The sequence below is a fragment of the Pangasianodon hypophthalmus genome, chromosome 19 (genome assembly GCF_027358585.1).
Source record: "Pangasianodon hypophthalmus isolate fPanHyp1 chromosome 19, fPanHyp1.pri, whole genome shotgun sequence".
NCBI classification, from domain to species: domain Eukaryota; kingdom Metazoa; phylum Chordata; class Actinopteri; order Siluriformes; family Pangasiidae; genus Pangasianodon; species Pangasianodon hypophthalmus.
In genome coordinates, this window is record NC_069728.1 from 9,092,721 (window position 1) to 9,118,637 (window position 25,917).

A 25,917-nucleotide genomic window follows, 5' to 3' on the forward strand; every position below is an offset into this window, starting at 1 on the left:
AATTGACAGCTGTAGATTCTTGAAAGATCTGAAGTGGAAGCTTTAGTGCATCCCATCTCAGTCTTGCATCTGTAGGCAAGCACACTCAAAGACCTGTATTTAAAAAAAAAAAAAAACAATTGCTGCTCTCCTTGCGCGTAATTTAGGGGTCTAGTGAATATTTTGTGCAGGGCAGCTCCTGGCAGGATGACAGCCAGCGATGAGTCCGAGATAGAGTGAAGACCCCGGAGTAGATGGCTATCTGAGTGGGCGTAACTCATCAAAATGTGCAGAGAGTGCCCCTGAATCACTTTTCAAATGTGCCTCTCTCTGAAAAAGCACAGCAATTCAGCATGATTGGAACAAGTAACTGTTTTTGACCAGTCTGTGCCAGGCTTCCAGTAGCATGTCTCCCCTGTGCTGCTCTGCGTGGCCATAGATGACAGCTTGTCTGTCAGCGGGGTGCATGCCTGCTAAATTAGTGTTCGAGGAAACTGTTCACAGTGGGGCCATGTGTGCGCATATTGGTTTTACTGAGTGTGTGACATTCTGTTTGTGCGTATCATTTGATTAGTGAATCTATGATTTAAAAAAAATAATAATCTCAGGATTATGTATGTGTCCTTGTTTCTGGGAAAATCTGTACATATGTGCTTGTGTTGGTGGAGAAGCCTGTGAATATGCGCATGCATTTGCCAGTTAAAGACGGTTGAGAAGCCAATTCACTCCCATTGCTGCAGGGGTTGGAATAAAGATATATTGAAAATCTTCCACCACCACTGAGCCCCGCAGAGTACGCATGCTCTCTGAGATGACTCCGGGCACAACACTCTAAAATCTCTGCCTCTGCCGCCCTGCTTTCACACAATCCGGTTGTTAGGAGAAAGAGGGAGCGAGAGTGTGGGCGAGAGATGGAGTGATGGCTGAAAATCTGCAGGAACCACTAAAATCCCTCCATTACGCTCCTTTCTCTGGCTGCAATAGCCACGGACTCATTTTCACCAGACAAATCAGTCACTCTGTCCAATCAGGCCAGCCTACAGCCAGATGACAGACAACTCAATCTGAGCAAAAGAGGACAGAGAGAGAGAGAGAGAGAGCGCTAGAGATAGGTGACTGATGGTGCCTGAACAACTCTCCCACCCTCCAGAGTTGAAACCCCTAACATTTCCTCTACTCACACCTGAGCCACATGCAATATCTGCTAGGTTTCTTAGTTCTTACAATGAACTCCTGTCCCTACACACTGAGACTGACGAGGGAAGTTCTAGGCAGGCATTATCCTGCGCTCAGGACTGAACCCTGGACCTGTGAAGTGGCAACACTAACCTGGTGCACCTAAACCACCTTGATAGCTGCAACATAGAAAGCATTTAAATAGATCTCAAGAGGTCAAGAGCTCTGCTGTCTTACCAATCATCGGGGACTCGATGAAGCTCCAGGTGTTGGTTTGGGGTACGTAGGACTGTAAGACTCCAGCTGATCGTCCGGCCTCGTTCACCCCTCCAAACACGTAGATCTTCCCTCCACAAACTGTAGCTGCTGCTGAGTGCACTGGTTTGGGCAGTGGAGACACCGTCTCCCACTGGTTAGTGATGGTGTCATACCTGGAGAGGAAATCGAGAAGACATTTGCTAGTTATTTCTGTTGGTCCTTCGCTTCCAACAGCATCAAGAAGCAGTCCCTATCATCATACTGATCTTCGTTATTAAGAAAATTAAGGTCAAGTGGTATCAGTGGACCACCGTAAGAAAATTTCCCTGACCCCTACTTTTAAACCATGACACAATTGTCCTGTCAAGTGATTCACAATTCCTGCTTGCCTTTTCTCTGTGCTGTGGGGTAAAAGTGAAATCTTTAGGCTGCTCATCACAGTCTGCTGCTCAGAGTCCATCGTGCCTGAGAGCACATCTACATGCCTATTATTTGCTGTATCCGCAATCAGGGCTTCTCTGAATCAGTTCTGAAGTGCTCCTAATGACTCCTGAATACTGGGAAATTACTCATACCTATAGTCATTAGTCTGCTGGACAAATGTCACTGAGATCATTTAATGCCATTACAAGCTTCCATATTGTTGAGTCAGGTCTGCAGACAGAATAAGAATGTATGTTCTTTTTGTAAGCCTATGAATAATTAGTTAAGTGTATTTATCCTTGCCTTAACTGCCTGAGACAAATCCCCTCCCAGCAAAGAGTCATTCATTCACTCTTTGTAATCTCTAATGGCTTACTACAGGTGAACTAATGGTGCTAATGGTTGGAATGTTCACAAGGCAGCAGTCCGAGACTATCTGAGCTCATTCATCTCCGCCTGAGGAGGTGAGCGTAAATGGCTCGACCTGCATTTGGGAATAATGTGCCCTTTAACAGCTGCTGAGAGGAATGTCAAAAAACCTCCAAGTTTTTGCTTGGTTGCTAACAGGAGGTTTAGCTGCACAGGCGGTGGATTACATATTGAATAATGAACCAAATGAGCATCAAGCTCAATTATGAAGCAAATGTAATCAATTACACAGCACACACTTATTAGTGAGTAACTTCACAAACGGGTGTGACAGTGTGGCATCTTAATGGACTCACCATTAATGGAAATTTGCAGGTGAAGATAAATGGGAAAGGACTATGAAATAGAATCTGAGCAAGAAGCGCCAGGAGGTACAAGAATATTAGCAAGCGCATTTCTGTGTTTATGAACACATCAAGTCAAAATGTAATCACTTCATAATATGAAACCACTGAAACAATAATGAGGAGTGATGCTGATTATGGCCTAACCACTATTTGCCAGGGATTCATTCAAGAGCAGTAATCTAGTTTTCCATCTGTGTCTTCATCCTAAAAGCTTTCATGGTTTAGGTTCTGTGCTTGGGACTGAAAGGTTGACAGATTAAGTCTACTGCCAGAGAGCCAGTGCCAAGGCCCTTTACTCTTCAGCATTTTAGATAAAAGCATCTGCCAAATAAAAGAGTATTTTATCTCCAATATTAATTATATGGCAAATTCTCACTTTGTGTTTTTAATTATCGGAATTAAATGCTTGAGTCACTACAAACAGTAAACGTACTAATAATCACAACATTATCACAAGATTTTTTTTTTGTGTAAAATTTTTTTCTGTACAAAAAATGTCAAGAAATTATCTTTCTTTTTTAAACAAAATGCAATATAATTTTGGCAGAATTAGAGCACCATGTCCAAAGGCCTTATCTACAGCCTTATTAACTTTTTACAAGTAGGCTAAAAAGTTTTAGGATCTTTAGATGATTTGGAGATCGTTTGAGAGCAGGCCTAAATGCAAAGCATGAAAGAAAGAAAAGTCCGGAAAATGAAAGCACTGGGGCATGTGATTTGAGGTAGGCTGCATGTTTCTGCCTTATTAACTGCAAGGAAAGTAGGGAACAACTGTTTATAATTTGTTTCGAAGATATTCCTCAACATTTAAAAAGTTGTTGATTATTTTCCTATAACAGCAAGCCCCATCACGTTTTTATTGCTTCCTTATTTATTTTTTGAAATGAATCATCATTTCTGCACACTGTCTGCAACACTTTATACTATACAACAAACTACTCCTACAGAAACAGTCATAATGATGACAGAAAACCAGACTCAGGGAGGCTAAGCCGAGTAGGTCATGTGTGCAAATAAAAGAGAATGAGTTTGTAAGTAGGAAAGCTATGGAGTGTTACAGGGAAGGAAAAGGGCAGGAAGAGTGAATCATACGATGGTATCAGTTCAGAGTGTGTATGATGATGTTATCCTTCAGGGATGTACAATATTCTAGTCAAGGATGAAAGCTACGCTCTCTGATGGTATCATCATGGTCGTGCTGTAATTATGACAGCTACTGCAATGTGGCTCAGACCCCCTCCCAGCCTCCAATCTCCATTGAGACCCAATTTAATCACACTCGGGGAGCCGGAGGGAAGCGTGTGATTGGCCGCGGTGATAACCCAGGGGGCACTGGGAGATGATGATGAGCTCAAGAGGAGGAGGAGAGTGCACACTTTTATGAACACCTATAGCAAGTAAATTCCAGTGGCACTTCTTCAGTCATGGGATTTGTTGCCATTTGCATTTGCATTGAATGGCCTGGTGCTTTTGGAAAGCTGCACACATGTTTAGCAAATTACAAATGTCAGAAAATACCACTAGGTAAATGCCTGCTAGGTCTGATGTGTTTTTCATCAGTGCGGGCCCCTGGGGAGGGACTGACGCGGTACGCTGCATAGCGGCTACCTCTGTGAAGGACTATGTACAGTATTTCAGCAGAAATGGAAAATTCGATCCTGCTTGTTTTGCAGGGAAATGGAGCTCTGAGTCATTAAAAATCTCATGGAGTGTGTGTGACTGCACTTCAGAGCTCCTCTTTGACCTTATCGCCACTTCCTGGGCTGCTGACACGCTGCCTTATCTCACCTAGCTCTCAGGTACAGCCACACAACAGCCTATTGAGAGTGGAGAAGGTCACAGCGGACACTCCACTCATGCCAAGGGCTCAACAAGCTAATAGTGTATTTTCATGCGCAGCGATGCCTGGAATCAATATGTTGATGGCGTGTGTGTGTGTGTGTGTGACGAGGGCAGAGCCAGCGTCTGGCAGGGTTTCTCTGCATAAATCTCTGGCTCTAGCTGCCAAGTCCACTCCATCAGCACTACAAGCTGGTCAAAGACTCTCTAGTGTAAGCTTATGTTAGTTTGGCACACCTCAGCATTGCAGGATACGTGTGAGGTTTAGATAGAATCATTCTGCGTTTTTAAAATGCAAGACAACTGCTCCCTAAAGTGACAAACAAGATTGCAGAGAACAACATAAGTGAGATCTATACTGTAGTAGATTGCAGAGTCTAGCTTGATATTTTTGCCTTATATATTTGTGTACCTCAGAGAGATGATGGCCAGAGCTGGACTGTCATTCTGTAGTTCCCTGCACAACTGACCTATGAACCTGCTCACAGGCACAGCGTGAGCTGCAGCCTCGCAGGAAGTGAAGCATGAAAACAAAAATCACTGTCAAAGAAAGCAATGTTCCTCTGTAGTCTACATGATGTTCTCAATGTTCTCACTATCATGCAGTGATCATGATTTCTTCAAGTAGCAAGATGATAAAATGTTCCCAAATGAACTATTTATTGATATCTGGTATGCGTCATCAGTGTGCTTCTCCTAATCGTACAATCACCACTTCAAAATTCACTCCAGGCGCGGCACTCGGTTTTCAATCATGATACTATTGTGTTGCTCTGCATTTCAGATAGATAACTAGATGAAACTGTTCATTTCTTAACAGCTAGTGAGCATTATCTGAAACATAAGCTGAGCATTTTAAAAATTTTCTCTAAAAAAGTGCAACAGTAAATGAGCGTCTAGCGCTGAAAAATTCTGATTATAATTATTGAAATATTGAAGCTGCATTATTTTGGGTATTTACTTAAATATGACCTCTTGGTATTTTCCATAGGTAATGCAATACCTATTTGTTCTAACATTAACTACTTATGCATACAAACCAGAGTACCTGGGGTCCAATGGGCATATATGGTCAACTGAAGCTAAATACTGTCAATGTTTCAATACTTCACAAGTTTGCTTGATTGGATAAACATGAAGTGCACAGTAAACATGATTTACACAGTAGATTTCCTGTCTAGAAAACGACTGGAGGGATAATTCCTAATCTTCCTTCCTCAGAGGGAGGAGTTAAGATGAAAACAAGGGATGCAAGGGCAGAAAACAAGGACAGCAGGAATCAATAGCAAATACATCTGTCAATTGAAACGTCCTTGTTTACTAAAGAGCCACTTTAAATTTTGTGAATTTAAATAATGGATCCACATTCACTATGCACAACAAGGTGTGCTTACAAATTCAATGAAATTCAATTAAAATTGTATTGTTTCTTTTAATATTTGTGTTGTCTATTAAAGTATTTATTTATTATATAAGTATTATCATTTATTGGACTGTTTTTGTTTGGGACTGGAGGAGTATATATAGTAGGTTTGTGTTTCGGCATTAATCTTAGGCCTATTAGGGCTGCATCTGTGAGGAGAGAGAGAAAAAACTAACTGGTCTTATTGTATGACAAAATTGGCCATTACTCTGCTATTAAAAAATGCTCTCTTGGAATAGGTCTAGTTTAGCTGTGCCAATTTTCTCTTAATCTATGAGTAAGTGTGTTGCTTGATAACCTCCAGTTTGAACAAAGGCAGTTAGGAAGTGAAAAGCCTCAGTGGTGGGATGACACTGACACATCTTAATTATGACATGCTGCTTTCTGCCAAGCTAATAGCTTTATCACTGTCTAATAAAGCAATTCTTCCGAGCTTCACCCAGGTATCTGCGGAATCAGATGCTTGTTCGTTAATGACATACGCTGCTGTACATTCATAAGCTTTTCTAAGAAATAACGAGTGCTAATTATATGAAAAGTCTGCAGTGAAAATCTCAGAGGTGAAATCCAACCTATATATTAAAGTACTTGTTACGTCGGTTTGTGATTGCACATGATACAGTTTCTTTGTTGCTGAAATGCAGAACAGAAAGCAATCCCAGCTTTCCAGTATTACGTGGAAGCACAAAAAATTAATTAAACATCACATAATCTCAGCCTCAGGTTTCCCAGGAGATCACTGCCCAGAGCATTACACTGTCTCCACCGGCTTGCCTTCTTCCCATAGTGCATCCTGGTGCCATCTCTTCCCTAGGTATACGACGCACACGCACCCGGCTGTCCACGTGATGTAAAAGAAAATGTGATTCTTCAGACCAGGCCGCCTTCTTCCATTGTTCCATTGTCCATTTCTGATGCTCACGTGTCCACTGTATGTGCTTTCAGCGGTGGACAGGGGTCAGCATGGGCACTTTGACCGATCTGTAGCTACGCAGCCCCATACGCAGTAAGCTGCACTGCATTGGGTGTTTTTGTACACTTTTCAGGCAGTAAGCTTCAGAATTTTGAAAATTGCAGTCTGGCTGTCTGCACTTCTGCGCACGGTTTTGTGATAGGAAAACATACAGTGGTGACACACTGAGTTTTTTAGAGGAAGACTTAGTTGCTGGAATAAAAAAGTCTTTCAAGAATTTTCTTTGAAACAGTGGACAGTAAACATGGATAGTCATTTTCTATGTCAGTCAAGTGACCTCTGCCTCAGGCATTGAAGAAAAATACTGAGTCTTTCATGCAACATTTATAATCCCACAGCCATCAGTAGGAAGCAAGTCCATCCACACACTATTTACTGTTTTAGAAACTTGGGCTTGACCTTTTGCTAATCTTTGTGTATATTACTGGTTGTGTGTTTCTGTACACATGTGGGGTCATGCAATATAGCAGCTAAACAATTACAGCTTGTACCCTTCAGCCACCTTTACCTAATCTACTTCTGACAGTGGCTGTAAAAGCAGTCCTCCCAGATTTGCCAGATAATCCCTGTGTATAAACTCATTTGTGCACTACCATCTCATACTCCATCACTTTGAAGGGCACCTTCAGCCTCCATCAGGAGGACTGTACGCAACTTAGTGCTCTGGCTTAATTGGATTTGTGCATCACACAAAAACAACGACAGTACAACTCGACAGCCGAGTAGGTCATACGCTAATTACTCCACCTCAGTCTGAGAAGGGCTACAGCCAGGAGGAACTGGAGATGAGACTTCATTATGTGCCTGGCTCTTCCTTTTTCTTCAGGAGCAGAATGAAGGAGCTGAATGAAGAGGGTGGGCCATGTGAGTGTAGAGAGCGACATGTGAGGAATAGTGAGTAGAGGTATATTATTAACATGTTGGAGCCTCACTGCCACCCATGGCGGGCTTTTAAAAGATATAGGTCAGCTATCTTGCAGCCTGGATCCTCCTGCTGAGTCTCTTTCTATCTGCACTCATTTCAGAAAGGCCATGCTCTTGCTTTCTCGCCATCTATCACAGGCAGGAGCTGATTATGAATCCTTACATATACCTAATATATAATGTGTCTTTTCACCCATGCTCCTGTCTCTCCTTGTGTCTCTGCTTCTGTTTGTTTATCGTAAGTCCCACAGATGACCAGAGAGAAGGAAAAAAAAGACAGAAAGAAGGAAATTAGATGCCTGATGGTGAAGCTTGGAAATCTCCCGATGCATCAGCTAGTCATTTATCTGACTGATTGCAGACAGCCTCCCTGCTACATCCATTACTGCCCCCACCTAATACCCTGCTCAGGCACCGCCAAGATCTGTCCCTGTCAGATCAGCAACACTGTCAACAGAGCTAGCTTCACTTCCTTCAGTTTGGCCTAATGACTATTTTAAAATCTATTCATAAATCACAAACATAATTAAAAGTACAGGACTGCCAATGCAGAAGGATGTAATATTCTGGCAAAGTAAAAAAAAATCTGAATTTTACCACAAAACCCTATTGTATGTGGGTGGACGAGGTGGCTCAATGCTAAAAGCATAAACGATAAAACTGAACTGACATTTGGCTGAACTGATATTTAACTCTATCAATTTTTATGCTGTGAGTACGAGCTTAATTTATAAAACAGAATCAAAGAACCAAATCAGCCACAGTGTATACCTAGTCCAAGTCAGATGCTGCACATAATAATAAACTGTGTGTGTTTCAATATTTTAGAAACTGCTGATCTTCTGGGATGTTCATGCACAACAGTCTCAAGGGTTTACACAGAATGGTGCAAAAAAACAACAACAACAAATCATCCACTGAGCTGCTGTTATGCAGGTGAAAATGCATTGTCGATGAGAGAGGTCAGTGGAGAAAGGATTGGTTTCAGACTGGTTTGAGCTGACAGGACAGCTACAGTAACTCAAATAACCACTGACAAATGGTGAGCAGAAAAGCAGCTCAGAATACACAACATGCCAAACCTTGAGACAGATGGGCTACAATGACAGAAGACCACATCAGGTTCCACTCCTGTCAGGCAAAAACAGTAATCTGAGGCTACAGTGGGCACAGGCTCACTGAAACTGGCCAGCTGAAGATGGGAAAAATGAAACCTGGTCATTTTCCAATCTGCATGATTTTATGCATTGCACTGTTGACACATGTTTAGCATAATTTGTAACTGCACACAGGATACTCCACCCTTTAATACTGAACAAACTGTCTGTCAATACAGATCTGAATACCAAAATACCTATTTTTTCCAAAATAAATAAATAAATATAAAATAAAAATCACATTTCACCATTTTGCATACAGTAAACTGATTTTAATTGATCCCACTCAGATCCAGACAGCCCTTTCGGGTAGAACGTAGACTAACTGATCACCGTCATGTTGCACGGATAAACGTTGTTAGTTCTGGCAGATGTTTAAGCCACTGTCATGCTGGATTTTCACCATGTTATTTTCCTTGCCAGTGATCCAAAAACTCAAGCAATTACAGGCAGTTTGATGGTACTTGATTTTGAAGAGAATGCAGAATGCAACATTAGCTAGCTTTTTTCAAATGTGTGCCAAGCAACGGTAAGAAAAGAATGAGGCAGTGTCCAGTGTGAGCTCCACTTAATAATAAGCAGCTCCCCAAGGTTTTAACTGACTACAGAGACAACCATGTAAGCCAGCAGAAGCCAAAGCATAGTTTTCAGATGTCTCCTGTATTGCCACAGCAAAGAGTCAGAAAATGCTGAACCATAGATGCTGGCACCTCTACTATAGTCTGTGTGCAAATTATAAGAACTTTTTTTTTCTCTTTTTTTTAAGTCTCTGAGTTAGGCCCTGGAAGGCTTGAAGTTCAAATCCCAAGACTGCCAAAGAGGCACTGTTGTGGCCCTTGAGAAAGACCTTATTGCTCAGGTGTACTCTAACTGTAAGGTTGACTGGACAAAAGTGACTACCATTCATAGATATATCTCAGGAAACGACCCACTAGGTCTAAATATGCCTATTATTGGAAAGGATGTGGAAAATGGAGCCTTCTTCTCCCCAGGTTTGGTGAAATGAGTGAGATACTGCCAACGCTGAGAGATTGAGACAGCACTGAGACACGACTGCTCTTAGCTGTGCATATACAGATGGCCTGGGGAGCAGAACAGAGGAAAGGCTGAATGGAAGATCTACAATTAGCGAGGGCTTTCACTAAGGGTCCGGCTCGTCATCATTCCAATTTTCCCTGCTGGTGGGAATGTGGGTGGAGAGGCAGGCTTTGGGCGTTAAACAGCAGGAGACAGAAGAGAAGCGCAGCAGGCGATAGAATTTTGAAGATCTGTTAATCCCGCCAAGTGCTAGATTAGCACAGCAGGGTGCACAGGAGCTCACTTCTTCACGATTGTAACAGTGTCCGCAGATTGTCGTCAGCACTAACCCACCACTCCCCTACTCCTCCATCCTTACAGCACACACACTCATTTGATGAAAATCTTCAGAGCTGGAAAGAGGGTTTTCTTTAGTGGTCCACTGTCTTCAGAAAAGCAATAGTGGACTGATGAGATTTAGGACGGGAGTGATGTTTAAATGGTATCAAAGGTTCATTGTGACCTTATTGCATTTGTGTGTCAGACGATACCACCAAACCATTTGTATGTGTGTGTGTGTGTGTGTGAGTTAGGGGCACTGACAGGTTTGACAGCTTTTTTGGGTTAGAGGACAATGCACTTAGGATTAATGTCAAAACATTTCTTCCTAGGGAAACTAAACTCACGGCAGGACCGATTCTGTTTCACTGAAGGAAACAAGGGGGAGGTGGAGGCTCTTATTTTCCTGAAAGCACCATCTGAACCATCTGAACCCAGACCAGAGCAAGCAGAGGCTTTGAAGCCTTCCTGGGCCCGGTGCTAATTAGTCACACTACACTTGCATCTAATAGACTTTAGCTTCACTGTATATTTGACACACAAGTTCAATGGAGCCATGCTCTGAGGAAAGGACACCCTGAGAGACAATTATATTGCCTACCTGCTGGGATGGGTTTTCACCAAGCATTCTTTAAGAGTTCTCCCTTGAGTACTAAAATACGTTTTTTTTCCTCTCTCTCTCTCTTTCTATCTTTTCTGGTGTCCTAAAATTTCAGCTGCTGCAGGCGTGTTTGAAACATTTCTGATAAGGTCAGCATATTTAAAGTAGGGTGAAACATTGTAGTGTTTGTCTTACACAGCCAGAAAAACCCACTAGACATAAAAAAATAGAAAATAAAACGAAATCTCAACATCAGCTCAACAGCAGGACAGTGAAGGTTCAGCAACAAACATAATGCGGGAGATAAAACTGTTCTCAGGGGCCAGTCCAGACGAAAACCAGAAAAACACAGTACACATCAAACTATAGTATACACACTGCTCAGCCAACACAACAGTCATTGTTCAAGGACAGAAGAATAAGGTTTTCTAAGATGATTAAAAAAAGAAAAATCCATCCTGAACAACTGCATATCAATATTTATAATTAATGTGAACTTGAAACTTTTAGTTTAAATTTCTTTCATTGCCATGAAAATGTATTTTCAATTTGAACAGTCTCCGACAATACCCACAATACTGTTTGACTACCTGCTGATAGTGGTGCCAGTGGGATTTAGCCCTTGCTTTATCTCTACCTAAAGAGAATGTTGCAGCAGTGTTTTATTCCTTCAGTCTGCCCAGCCTTCTCACTTCCTCATCAGTACACTCTGCTCAAACAGATCAGGTTCCAAAGCTTCAACTTTCATGCTAACACCACTGTCAATGTCATTGTGCGCATCATCTTGTAGATCGCTAACTAGCTGAGACACGTTTCTTCCATAACTCAGTATGTCATATAGCTGCATTGCATTCTGTCATTTGCTGCTCCACTACTTATATGTTGGATTTCTTGTTAATATGACACCGAACATCGCTGGAAGATGGTGAGTGAGAAACGAAACTGTAACTGCGCTATTAAACATCCTATTAAACGACATTGTAACTGCGCTGGCAACGTCCCGCTGTCATATCTCAGCATGGCACACAACCACTAACTTTTTACATGAATAATAAAAATACAGCACCAACCAGCAAATTAGCAGCAGAATCACTAAGCACATCACAGATATTTTAATATAAACATTTCAGGGCTGAGTTTTCCTTTAACTAATTAACTAAAATCATATAAGCATCTTTGGCAGACATTTACTTCAGTAGCTCTTGTTGATGCTTCTAACTATTTTCCTTCTTGTCAAGATTGCTATAAAATTGCAATCACAAACATGCAGTCATGAGCTAACAGATAACACAACAGTGATTATGTAGACAAGTGCAAACAAATGTGAGTAGAATAAATTAGGCACATTTCTATCGCTCACACTTTTAGTTGATCATTTTCACCCATGAGATTTCAACGAACTTGTTAGGGTTAGTAGATCATGAATAATGGGTAAACTGGAACTACTATCCTGTTTGCATTTCATGTTCATGAAACTTATTTGTCTCATCAGCAAATAAGCTTGATAAATAAATATACTTGAACGCTCTTTAATGCACAGCAGAAGCTCTGCCCTGAACAAATTCTCCAGCTTTTCCAGAGAGTCCAGACCCCTGTGCGCTCACAGGGGAGCTCCATTGCACTGCTGTGCTTGAGTCTCCTGCTGGGAAGAGTGAAAGGCATTGTACAACAGCTTTGGGAGAAGCCTGATTGAAGACATAATTCCAAGTGTGGAATATTTCATGGTTAGGAACATGAAAACGCTGGAGAAGGATGGATGGCAGGCCACAAGTTAGGGGCCGAGGGACGCAGAGAGAGCTGGACTTGGGCACCGTAAGCACAGGGCCATAAACAAATTTTCCTTAGGCAGTGTCAATTACTTGACGACTGCAGGCAAATCAAGCCATTACAGCAGAGCAGAACGTTCCACAGGCCACAGGACTCTATTTAACCACAGCAGCATACAAAGCAGTCCAGTCATTCTGGTGCAACGGAAGTGCAAACTGTATTTCTTGTAGACTTGTTCTGATCCATCATCTCAGTCAAACAAAAGAAAGGGTTAGTCATATCTGGGCTGGAGTGTGAGTATGCATAAATAGCATAATGATGGGACAATTAAAAACAGCTGTGGCATTAAGAGCATGGACATACTGGAAGGGGCAGTATCAAGGATTACTTGCTGACACTAGACAACTGACAACACTGAGAGCAAACCCTACTGAGAAACCTTACACAACGTAAAGTTGTAGAGTATGGCAAGCTAACTTTGCAAATAATACATGCTGATCCCTGTGCTGCTTCACTAGTTTGATGTGCAATACGTTGGCTTTCGGCTGAACTTGCAGAAGCGTAAATAATCCGAATGTTATGGCGAGTGGGAACGTTATTAGATCCGTTTACCAGCACATCACAGACAGGTTGAGCCATTAAATAGGGGGCATTTGGTCAGCAATCTCTCTTAGCCTCGCATAAGCCCCACACCTTGCAGAAGCTCCATCCTGTAAACCACTTTGAAATATTCAACGTGACACTTTGCAAAACATTAACTGTCTCTCCTTTTGCGAAAACATGGTGTGTTGGCGGTTTCCTAATTCTCAAATTCGACGAGAGTTAGGTGTTACTATTACACGGCTGTTGGGGGGAGGAAAGTATTCCATGATAATGCGCAGCATGGAGGCATTAAGGAAAAAATATCGAATTAGAGGTTTTCATTTTGAGCGACTTATGTGCTGAGAGGCACTTGCGAGCTCCATTCAATCCTGTAATGAGGCGCAGCAGCCTACTTTAATAAGAGCTGTAATGTTTTTTTGATTGCCCCGTTTAATCTCGCCCTTGTGGGCTGGCTGCCACTGGAGTACGCCGGACTTTTTCATACACAGTCACTTCAATAACTTCCTGGTACCAGCTAGAGGTGTCATAAGTGTAAAAATATTCTGATTAGGGTCATTTTTGTATGACTACTATTTCCACCCCATCCTCTAAAATATAGCATCAATTTGGGAGATATTTCTGGGTTGTCATGTAAATATTCAAGTGATCGTAGACTCATGCTTATGTATTAAACAATTTTGTTCACTGTCACTAGCTGTCAGTGGTAAAATAAGAATTCAGACAACAGAAGTGATGAGTGAAGTCATGTTTATAAATAGCATGCCAACATATTATTACCTTTCTACATGATCCAGGTTCCCAGCCATGCCGAGTCCTCCGATAGTGTAGAGTTTCCCATCATACACCAGGCTGTTGTGTCTGCATCGTGTCACAGTCATGCGTGACACCAGGTTCCAGTTGTCCAGTAGTGACATGTAGCACCACACATCTGCCACCGTCACCCCGGACTCGGTCCCACCTGATGAGCAGTGACATTCACACCTCACAACCACTCTCTAATTGCAGCTCATTTACGTTAGACTTTCATTCATTTAACACGAGTCATGCTGTATGTCTGAAAATCTATGCTTTTGTTATTAGAAAAAAGCTCTCTAGAGTAAAATAGTGTGTCCGTCAACAGACCAATAATGGCCAACATTTGCTGTGACAACTGATGGCCACTAGTGCAGGATGGTACCTGACAGATAAATGTTGTCCCCTGCTGAGATGACACTGAAGAACTCGCGGTCGTAGAAAGGCAGGCTAGCGAGCGGATACCACTTGCTGTTCTGGGGGTTGAAGCAGGTGACTGCAGTGAGAGAGCGCTGGTTCATGCCGATGGCCTGACGCCCTCCGACCAACACTATCACCTCTGCAACTCCTGCAGGTTAGAGAGACAACAAATCATGCCATGGAGTTGAGATCTGACAACGCTGCAAGCATGTCAGCAGCCGCTTTGGGTGGTAATGGTGAAGCTATTAAACATAGCTCTGAGAAGTATACAGAGCATTAGGAGATAATGGTGTACTGATGGAATGCACTGCTCCATTAGGTTCACTGATTAACCAGGCTGGATGGAGATGAAATCCAAGAATATCAACACAGCAGATGACATTAAATTACCTTGCGCAAACACACTCGGACATGGAGCCACTAAATTGAGACTTAGGAGTTAACTTGTGGCCAAAGTATTCTGGCAAACATGAACGCATTACATAAAGCCCCTTTTTCCTCCTTTCAAAGTAACCTACATGAGCAAACCAGCTTGTGTGTGGAACTGAATTATCAGAGCTTAACTAAAGTCATAACCATCTGTTCAGCAGTATGCCCTCCAGTGATTCCAGGTTGGCCTGAATATCCTCAACATGTGGACTCTCTGCATTTTGCCATCCCTCAACGTTCAGGTCAACTATATTTTTAGTTGAGCTTGTTAAGAGGCACTTGCTCAACAAATGTTATAAATTAAATATAGCCTACCTGAGAAATAAACACAAATAATAAATAATGGATAGACAACAAAGAACCTATTTTCATCAGATGAAACAAAGAACAAAGGCTTCAGCAGAAGAGCTTAACATTGTATGAGAGCAAGATAGTAATACTCATGGCATCCTGTCGTATACATACTGTATATGCACCTGTATAGGCTTGCCATCAAGGCACCTAACAAAGCAGCCTTTTTCTAGGAGTGGAGAAAAAAAAAGAGGCAGACACAGTGAGAGAAAAAGAGAAAGAGAAAGGTTCAGACATTCCTAAGCTCCCTGTAACTGCTGGCTCATCTTTCAGAATCAATACTTCCCCAGCGCTCCACTGACAACAGCAGCTCGGCTGATCCATGGGCTTCTCTCTCTTCCTGCATCCCTCTTATAAACACTGTCATCTTTTCCTTTCCAGCTCTTTCACTAAATCTCTCAAGTGCAGGTGAAAGCACAACTGGGCTGAAAAACTAGAAGGGGTAAAAAAAAAAAAAAAGGGGGGGAAAGATGACAAAGGGAACCTTTTGTCTTTAACTGAACGAGAGATAGAATAGGAAGTGTTAAGGGGGATCATCTGCTCTGGTGCTGAAGCTGGAGATATGATGCAGAATCTGTGCTGTCTGTCACCAGAATGATTCATTCTTGGCTTAAGGAAACAGGTGGAGCAGATACTGCACACACAGGAATAGTTTATCTTCACACGTTGTGGGCATGATGCATGAGCATAACGTCTGCTTAGATTTATATCCCTTTTGAAGCATCCATATTAAAATCCAATGCAATACATTAAAATGTATTGCATTGGATGTTGAATGCAGGCCAGCAATAGTGGTCAATTTGCTGGTTCAATTTCCACAATCAGGATTCAGTGAACTAGACTAGAATTTTCCAGCATGAAAGAAACATATAAAACTTACAAAAGTTGTATTTAGATTTTGAAATGGAGTTATAAAATAGCTTAAGTTTGGGAGAAAGACCACAGATAACTTCCTATAAATTCCATTTTTCTACCTGTGACCATGTTTCTATACTCAGCACTTCCCCGTTTCATCCCAACTATTCAGCTTCTACCCAAGACTCGGCTGTCTAGCATAAAGTTCTCACTGCTTACAATTACAAATCCACAATCACTCATTGCGTCTTTTAGTTTAAGACGTGGTCTGCACTTACAAAATGCCATTTAACAATCATATAGCCAAAAGAACATTTTATATTTTATATATTTTATATATATTATATATTATATATATGTAAAGGACATCTGATCACACTCATATATGCCCTTTCAAAACCATGGGCATTAAGACAGATTTAGTCACCGCTTTGCTGTTATAGTAGCAAACATGTTCTAGTATGATAATGCCCCTGTGCACATTAAGTCCATGAAGTCCATGAAGAGCCAAGGTTGGTGTGGAAGAACTCGAGTGTTCTGCACAGAGCCCTGACCTCAACCCCGCTGAACACCTTTGGGATGAACTGAAACACTGACTGCACCCCAGGCCTCCTCACCCAACATCACTGCTTGACCTCACTAATGCTCTTGTGGCTGAATGAACAAATCCCCACAGCCATGCTCCAAAATCTAGTGGAAAGCCTTCCCAGAAGAATGGGGTTATTATAAGAGAAAAAGGGGACTAAATCTGGAATAGGATGTTCGCATATCTGTGTGATGATCAGGTGTCCACATACTTTTTGGCCCTATAGTCTATATGGGACAATTTTGACCTATTACATAAAAGTTTACAATTTATTTATAACGTGAACTCATTAACACAAATCAAATATCTGTGAAGTACACACATGCTGAAAAGAGATAATCAAATAAATATATTTAATATTCTTTAATATATTCCTACATCCATTATAGGAATTGAAACCAATACAATGCTCTAAAATATGTCTTTTGTAATGAAAACAAATGGCCTATTGTAAGATAAATATGGTAATTATGGACAATAAAATACAATAAAATAAGTTAATCTGTAAGCTGTTGATGGGTGAGTAGTTGATAAGTAGGATCAAATGAAATTGTAGTGTAAAATATGTTTTCGGACTGTTTTGACCATCAATGATGATTTGCGAACATAATAGGAGGATTAAGTGTGAATATGATGAGTTCCTGTCCCTAAGGGGTTTCATTAAAACACCAAGTGCCTCTAATAAATTTTTTTGGGCAACAACTATGTGCTAATGCTGGTGTTCTATGCTGACAAGGTTATTAGGCAACTCCATAATTAGGCATATTAATTATTCTAATTAAACCATCATTTTGAGATGCAGAAATTTTCTGTAGTTTTCAAATGCCAGACCTTATATTGCTTATTGCTTTTTTGACTCTGGTGAATCTCCCTGTTCCTTGGGCTTCTTGTGTGAGCATCAAACCTGTAGCAGTGAGCTCTGGCATGCCTTAAACCATTGCATGCACATGGCAAACACATACACAGGAATTAAGAGAATGGGGGATCTGAGAGTGTCTCTCTTTTCACCACAATAGGCCAACTCTCGAGCACTTGTCAATTACATCTGTGATATGGAGACAGGAAGAGGAATTCTGTACTGACAGCATCCTTACATGCTCTCTCTCTTCCTGTTTATCTCTCTCTCCCTCTGTCTCTTCTTGTCGTTCCATTGGTAGCTCTTATAGAGCTATGGGAGACAGCACCTTGGCACTTTCTCCCTCCTCCCTGTGCCATGCAGCAATCACAGCATCTTCTTCCACCTCGCTTCCTCCTAATGAGCCTATCCATGGCACTGGATCAGCACCTGCCACTGGTAAATAAAGCTTTCCCAACGGGAGACAGAGCCACCCAGGTGACTCCCACCTCTGAGCTAAAGAGCAGTAATGATAGCATCTGGAGCAGAGAAGAGCAGTAAATCACTCTCTCCCTCTCTGTCTCTCCTGCCTGCAGTCAGCCTCACTCACTCTGAATGTTCCTGTGAACATGTCCTGCAGAGAGATCAGAGCTCTCCCAGTAGGCCTTCAGCTGAGCCTGGTGTGGCACTTCAAGCCCCCTGTCAAGTCTCACCTTACGGTTTTGGGCATCTCCAATTTCCATAAACTGCATTTGGCCTGGAACATGACTCTGTACCCACCAGCTTTTTGGTGAAAATGGGTGAAAATGGTCCAGAATAGAGAAGATAAATTGCTTTTGGATTTGCCTATCAGAAAGAAACTGGTTTTATACACAAGAGCAAATGGATGGCTGATAGAAGCTGAATTGTTTTCATCCTTGTGTTTTGTGTCTATTCTGAAACAAACAAGACTAAACAAGCCTAGTTTAGCAAAACTGCAGTCTACTGATTGAACAATCAAGTAAGACCATGGCAAAAAACAGGAACTTAGAGCACATTAGAAATGCATGACTTTTCCCCCATTTTTCGTATTCTGACAAATGTCTTGTGTTTTATGTCAAATATCAAATTAATATTAATTTTCCAATTGTCAGACATCTTATAAGGATTTATAAAGCCAGTTTTATCACATACATTCCTACAGGAATATACACACATGTAGAACTATAGGTAGGAAAAAATAATACATCTTGCAACTAAACACCTGCCTGTTTAGTGTATCTTGTGTCCTGGACTGTATCTGGATAAGAGCTTGCAGGAAATTATACAGTACTTGTAAAACACATAATAATAATAATAATAATAATAATAATAATATCAGCATTTTTGGGGTAGCACCCAGACTCAGTGAGCCTCACATTCACAGACACACTACAATTGTTGCATTGGCAAATACAGAAAAGCAGAGCCATAATTATTGGCAAAGGGATTCAAGAATGATATGTATTTTCATGCATTTGCCAGTCTGTTATGGGAATATCGGAGTAGCAAAAATGGCACTTAGATGTAAGCATTTTTGGTATGTTATTGTAATTTTTGACCAGTACATGGCACTGACATAAAATTTGTTGCATAGCCTCAGATCATGGTCCTGAAGATGCCTACCAAGTTTTGTGTCAGCGTGCACAGTCATTACTGAGATACGGCCTCACATCCTGTTTGGCAACATCGCTGTCTGATTCGTTGGCAAACCATGTGCAATACACAACATTTTTTGATAACTTTTGATAAGTTTTGTGAGGCGTACTCTGAAGATGGTGTGTGCCAAATTTGGTGATGATTGGACAAAATTTGTAGGAGGAGTAGTGAGAAAACAGTTTCAGTTGACAAAATCTAAGATGGCTGAAAATAACGTCATATTGACCCAGGACCTCATCTTGACCCAGAAAATCCAGGGATTCCTGGCTTTTAAATTTTGGATGCACAGTTCAAAAGTTATGACCATAAAAATACTTCCAAATTAGGCCCAAATTTGACCTGATTGTGGTGCTAGAGCTTTGGCAGCACTTGGCCCAAATTTGGTCAGAATGTTCCTTAGACCCTCCACAATCAGTGTGCTAAATAATGTGCCATAGAAACCCTAGTCAAAAGAAGAAGAAGAAGAAGAGGAAGAAAAGATTAGAATAACAATAGGGTGCCTACGCACCTTCGGTCCTTGGCCCCATAATAATAATAATAATAATAATAATAATAATAATAATAATAATAATAATACTTAAGCATACAAGATAAAATATATAAAAACTAACAGTTTTAAAGGGAAGACATGGCAATTCTATAAAGAGTAGGAGTAGAACATCTGGTTAGCCAGTTTCAAATTGCTGTGTACAATATGCAGATTAGCACATTACTCGTTACTCAACTGACCACATTTAAAGTTTTTATGCAAAATATGGTACCTGAAGAAAAACATGTTTTCTGTTTTTAAAACTTCCCAAAGAATGTCAACTTTTGCAGTTTGACTTCTGTGTGAGGATAATCCCTATGTATTTTTTATGCCTGAAATTTAAAGATGCATGAAATTACCAGGTTTTGGTGTATAACACCACCTATGGTACAGATGTATCAATTCCTAAACCTCATCTCAACATCTGACTTCAAATGAGAAGATAACAGTGTCTCCCTGTGGCTTAATGCTCAGCATGATTTCTCCCCACAGTTCTCCCTCCTGCCCTCTCCCCATATGCCTGCAGAGGGTTAATGTGGCATGAAAAGGAGCACGGAGCTCCTGCTGGGCTCAGGGCTGTTGTAGGGTCAGAACACTGTGGTCAGTGCCAGGGGAGCATCCACTCTCTCTCGCTCGCTCACACATACACACACACACACACCTGCAGGTCAAGCACAGGCCACAGTGAGCCCAAAAAAAGCCAACATAAAGGGAGGTGAACATCACTCACATGCACTTTTACTCTTTTTGAAAAAAAAAAAATTAAATGTCACCAAAAATAAGAGCGATAAGAAGTCATACATGGTAAGAGATTGGTAAGACTTTGATCATTATGTATGAAAGTCAGGGTTGGCCCCATAACAAATACATCATGACGTTCACTATGTTAGTAATACAGCCAGAAAAAGAACATTTTAAATTTGGTAAAAAAAAAATAGTTATATTTTTTTTACCAAAGATGTATTATAAAATCAGTTGACGCTGTTTTAGTGCAGTATTCATCTGCATAGCATGCTAATGGAAAGCAATCAGCAGGTGAGCCACACTGAAAGAATTGTCCAGATTAGTTCTGACAGGCCCCTCCAAAATGTGCTAATGTAACGAAGAACATATGAAAAGAAAATTCAATTTTAAAACTGAGTGAATAAACTGCCAGTGTTAACGTAACAGCTGATGGGGAAGAAGCTGATGAAGATGGGGAAAACAGCATACGGATTGGCCTGTCCTGAGAGAGACTGAGAGAAGCTGACAGTTCTGTGTAAAATGATCCTCATTACCTGTCATGCATGCGGCAGTCACCGGCTGAATAATCCGCTAGGCACTGATTCACCATGTGATCTACAGCAGCACTGGCCATAGGCAGCTACTGGGATTCAAGCATTTATCAGAGAGAGACTAATTAAACAGTGTAGAATTAGTGCTGTAGGTAAGAATTAGAAACCAATGATGTTTCCTTTAAACCTGAATGATATTATAAATCTAAATTAATTAAAACCAGGGACATATTGCAAAATAATGCCCTCCATTCATTTCCCTGAACAGACAACAAATAATGGAAAATACTGCAGTGCTCTGGGTTTAAAAAAAAAAAAAAAAAAAAAAAAGTCACGTTGAGTGGAAACACTTGAACAATCCTGCATCTCCAATTTAACGTCTCCCAAACTATGTCTGTGGTAAATTGGATGTATTGGCAGTTGAAAGGCTAGTGCAGAAAGGGGCCAGATATGACCTCAGTCCAGATAAGTCATGTGATAATAGAGAGAGATAGAGTATACACTGTAAGAAAAGTAATATCTTGCTGTTTTTCGGACTTCCTGGGAAGCATGAGGCTTAGCCATGCACCATGAATAAAATCAGTGGAGAATAACCACTAGTGGAGTTAATAAACCCGGTGAAAAAAAAAATTAATTGGAGTCTGGAAAGCTGAGTCCTCAGTTAAGCCACAGATGATGCTCAGTCTGTGGGCGAGAAACCAGCTCTACATTCACAGGAATCATTTAATTAGTTATTCGCGTACACATAAATCATGACCTATTCATGGCCAGAGTTGAGGTGAGAAGAGAGGAGAAAGTCAACAGCTCAGAAATTCAGATTTATGCCTTTTGGTTCTTAATTATCATGCACTACCCATGACCAAACTGCTGATCAGCCACTAATAAAGGCATAGCGGAAAGCTTTAACCAGTTATGGAGTGAATATATGAATACATGAATGAATTTACTGAAATACTGCAGTGAAACCTGTCTACCACAAACAAATTCTAAATGGATGTCAACCCAAAGGGTGAAAAATAGCCAGTGCTTTCAAGACAGGAACTCAAAAGTTATACCTACAGTAGCCTTAACAGTTTAAAAGAGATTTGACATGTGCTGTTACATAACTCATCTCACTGCAGACTTCAGTATATCAGAGCACATGAGGCAAATCAGGCTTCTCATTTAAGCACAAGGAGTCAGATTTAGTGCCTTCTCAAGACATCTCATAACTACATATATTTCCTATTACTTTCACTAAATAAAATGCTGTATGATGAATAACAGAATAATTAACTGAGACTGTAACATGCTAAATGAACAATATGTTAATGAATATTTCAGCATATGAATATCACATACATTGATAAAGCTTCAGGTCAAAAAAATAATTTCCTCTGGCAACCTAAAGTGTTATTCATTTTTTCCCCACATAAGGAACCCATTACGGTTCTATGTACAGCCCTACAACAGAGGGTTTCTCTTTCAAAACAGGTTCCCAATAAAAGCCGTTTAAAAAGCTAGAACTGTTAAACATCCAAAAAGCCTTTGTGGAAAGATTTTTCCCCACAAACTATTTTAGAGTGTACAAATTTTTTGTACTTTTTTGTAGAGACTAGCAAGCATGATGTTTCACTGTAGACATGATGCTGTGATGTACTATGAGTCTGTGATGTGGAGACAGGAAGTCTTATGTGAGATAACAGAGAAGAGGGAAGAAGAGGAGAAGAGAAAGGCCTATAAGAAAATAAAAGAGCTTTTGCCCTGTTGAACTGACACTCCAGGGGACGTCTGTAAGAACAAGTCAAGTAGGGTGAGAGAGGAATGTTTCATGGATGACATAACAGCACTTTTTTCATACTTCACACTTATCTTTGTGGCTCAGGTGGTGCACGCATCAAGAGCTGTATGTGGGCAAAACACACACACACACACACACACACACACACACACACAAACCCTTTTCTGTCTGCAGAACTGTCCATCTGTGACAAAAAATAACCTAATGCTCTATTTTCCTAAACTTTCTTTTCTCATCCTACCTTTCTATCCTTCTCTCTCTCTCTCTCTCTCTCTCTCTCTCTCTCTCTCTCTCTATCTTTCTGTACAACAACTTGACTGTCTAGGTATTTCTGTTTGCTGCCGACTGCTCTCTGAGCTATAAACAGGGGCGACAGATGACGGGCTATCCCACTGTGCATCAGAGCCACACTGAGCCTGCCACACGTACCAAAAGTTTACACACTTTGTACACACAAACAAAGTTAAGATGGGGAATGGAAACAATTAAGCAAAAAAGGAGAAAATTGCATGCTTCAAAAATATAAAACCCAGAAATAACAGTTATTTCCCATGTAAAATGAATCCAGCATTAAACCCTGTGCAACAAACAGTTACAGTTAGAGACTATCAGGGTTTTAACTCATGAACTGACCCCTGCATAAACTGCAATTAAGTGATTCTGCCAAGCAAAAAAATGTATTTAAGCTAAACCTATAATACCTTTCAGAGGACAATTAAACACTGCCTTATTAAGGAAAGACTCAAGTTCTGGCAGATGAGAAGGAAAAATCTCAGACCCCCAAAGGCAATTTTCTTAAATCTTGAATGAGGCTACTTATAAATATCTGAATTAATAGTGTAAACCAACATACTGTGCCAAAAGGCCAGACACTGCCGCTGATATTTACAAAGGCTTTAGAGATTTATTAAGAAACGCTTTGGTAGCCAGGCTTGCATGCTTGCCACCAGAAAAAAATAGCAAAGTGGTGCCATAGTTTGCTTGGCTCTCTTGGCCATTATGCTTGACTGCTGCAATAAAAACCTTTTTCTAGCTCTTGCTCTCAATTGAGCCTTTACACGAGACATGAAATAACTTTGAAGACCCAGCACAGAAACATCACATGGTAAAATGTGAGAGGAGTGTGTACAATATCATTCCTCAGAGAGATCTGTCTCAGTGTATTCAGACTGCACTTCATTGCCCCTGTATTGCACCGGACTCCGATCAATAGCAGTCAGGGTGGGAGAAAGGGCCACAGTACATAAGGACTAAATAAATCCATACGCTGCTCACAGAGTCTGCTCTGATGAAGCTGAGGAATCCACAGAGACGAGCCAGTCTGAGATTGGGAATGACTTATCCGAAGAAGAAATGTATGAGTTTATGATGTATGAGTTTATTGTGGCTCAGACTGATAACATAGATGTTTATTTTATGGCTTCTGCATTATGGAGTCAGTAAAAAAAAATTCCAATCAAAAATAAATGTTACAGGAAAAAACACCTTTCGGACAAAAAAAAAAATGAAATGCTGGCTGTCAAGGATTATCTAAAAATATTCTCTGAAAACTGTATAGTTTATTTAGTTTACAGTTTTAAAACTGTTTAGCTTAGTGCTGTCTGCTGCTCTTTATAGAAGATTTTGTTTATGTAGAAAGTGTTTATTTTTATTATTTTTGAAGGCATCTTTGCTTTACAGCATTTCTTTACGCCAGACTTTTGCACAGTACTGTGTGTGTATTATATAAGCCCAAAATCTTCTCAAATGAACAGAGCACGCTGAAAAAAAAATAAAATACTGTAGCAAAGCTGATCAATGTGTGAAAATCGTGAACCATCACAGCTTGTGTAGCACATCTTCTGTTGCAGCTTGATAAGGCCATTCTCAAGCGTTTATGTGAATTATTTTGTTGAAGACAGTTCATCGAGAAAGGAGAGAGTTTTCACACTATCATAGATAGATTTTTTATTTCATTTACCATCTCTAGTCTGATTACTGAACCGACAACATGACTTATTCAAAAGGTGACAATGAAAACAACTTGTTTAAAGATGAATGGACAAAAAAATTTGATTATTCTCTGTTTCAAGTTCAAAACAGATATCTGATCTGGTGAGTTCATAACACTAGTCAAAAGTGGTAATATGAAAAGCAGGACTATGAAAAAATATACAGAAAACAGACACTTTAAATTGTGTCATATGTGCCATGTTTATAGCCATTAACTAATCATTAATGCTTAAGCATTAAATGGTAATTGCTGCCACCATTCAGTCATGTTAGCTTCTTCTCCAGACATTAGTATGCAAGAAATTTACTACAGCTGGACCCTCACAAATGTTAGTTGAATACCTGTGCCTTGCAGGAACCATTTCCCTAAACGACCTTTCAGTTCATGATTGCTTAACCATTTTGTTGTTAGCACATTAAACTGAATAGTTTAAAACTGTTTCAGTTCTCAGAATAGATCATCAAGCAAAAGTCTGTACAAAACAAAAAGGTTCTTCTACAGCATCACTTTAAAAATCTTCATTTTTAAGGATGCAGTTCAGACTAAATTAAGGGAATATCACACTCACGAAGCATCTCCTCATACTGCTCCACAAGGTTTAACACCACATGTTCTGCCAGTCTACGAACTTGGCCTATTGCTACCTGATGATTAATGATAATTGAATTAATAATTGTTACCAAAGTACTTTTTGTTGTACTTTCCCACTCTTACTCTCCTTGATCATTATCCTTGGAATAAAAAACAGAAAATCGGCACACCCTATACTATTGTCTAGCAGCCATGGAATAGCTCAAAGAAAATGGGAGGGGGAGGGGGTGTTAAAATGGGTTTAATACCAGCTAATTCCCTGATTTACGCATGAGGAATTAGCTGTGCAGGTGAAAGTGAAGGCAGGAATGAGCTGGCTCAGTGCTGTACCTGCCGACAGTCTTGGCCGGGTGCGGGGAGTCTGCATCTCCTGGCGTGCATGAGGGAGCATGTGGTAGCGCTTAGCCTCGTTTACTAGGTCTCGGCAGGCCTCGGACGACTTGATCAGCTCCTCGTTGTCCACCACATTCAGCAGGTAGCTTGGGTGAATAAACGGTAGTCGCACTACTGCCAGCAACTCCGATATGTGCTGCAAGAGAATCAGACAGCA

General features: G+C 40.7%; 1 protein-coding gene across 3 annotated transcripts in view; it reads right to left on the minus strand.

Moving 5' to 3' along the window:
• Positions 1 to 25,917, minus strand: part of LOC113545152 (kelch-like protein 29) — a 179,279-nt gene that overhangs the window by 3,722 nt on the left and 149,640 nt on the right. For all 3 annotated transcript variants that reach the window (XM_026944329.3, XM_026944328.3, XM_053242151.1), the window contains 4 exons: positions 25,698 to 25,896; positions 14,433 to 14,615; positions 14,033 to 14,213; positions 1,393 to 1,586 (listed from right to left, as the gene is read on the minus strand). In XM_026944329.3, the coding sequence (XP_026800130.2) occupies positions 1,393 to 1,586; positions 14,033 to 14,213; positions 14,433 to 14,615; positions 25,698 to 25,896 (757 nt within the window). The remainder of the gene's footprint in view (positions 1 to 1,392; positions 1,587 to 14,032; positions 14,214 to 14,432; positions 14,616 to 25,697; positions 25,897 to 25,917) is intronic.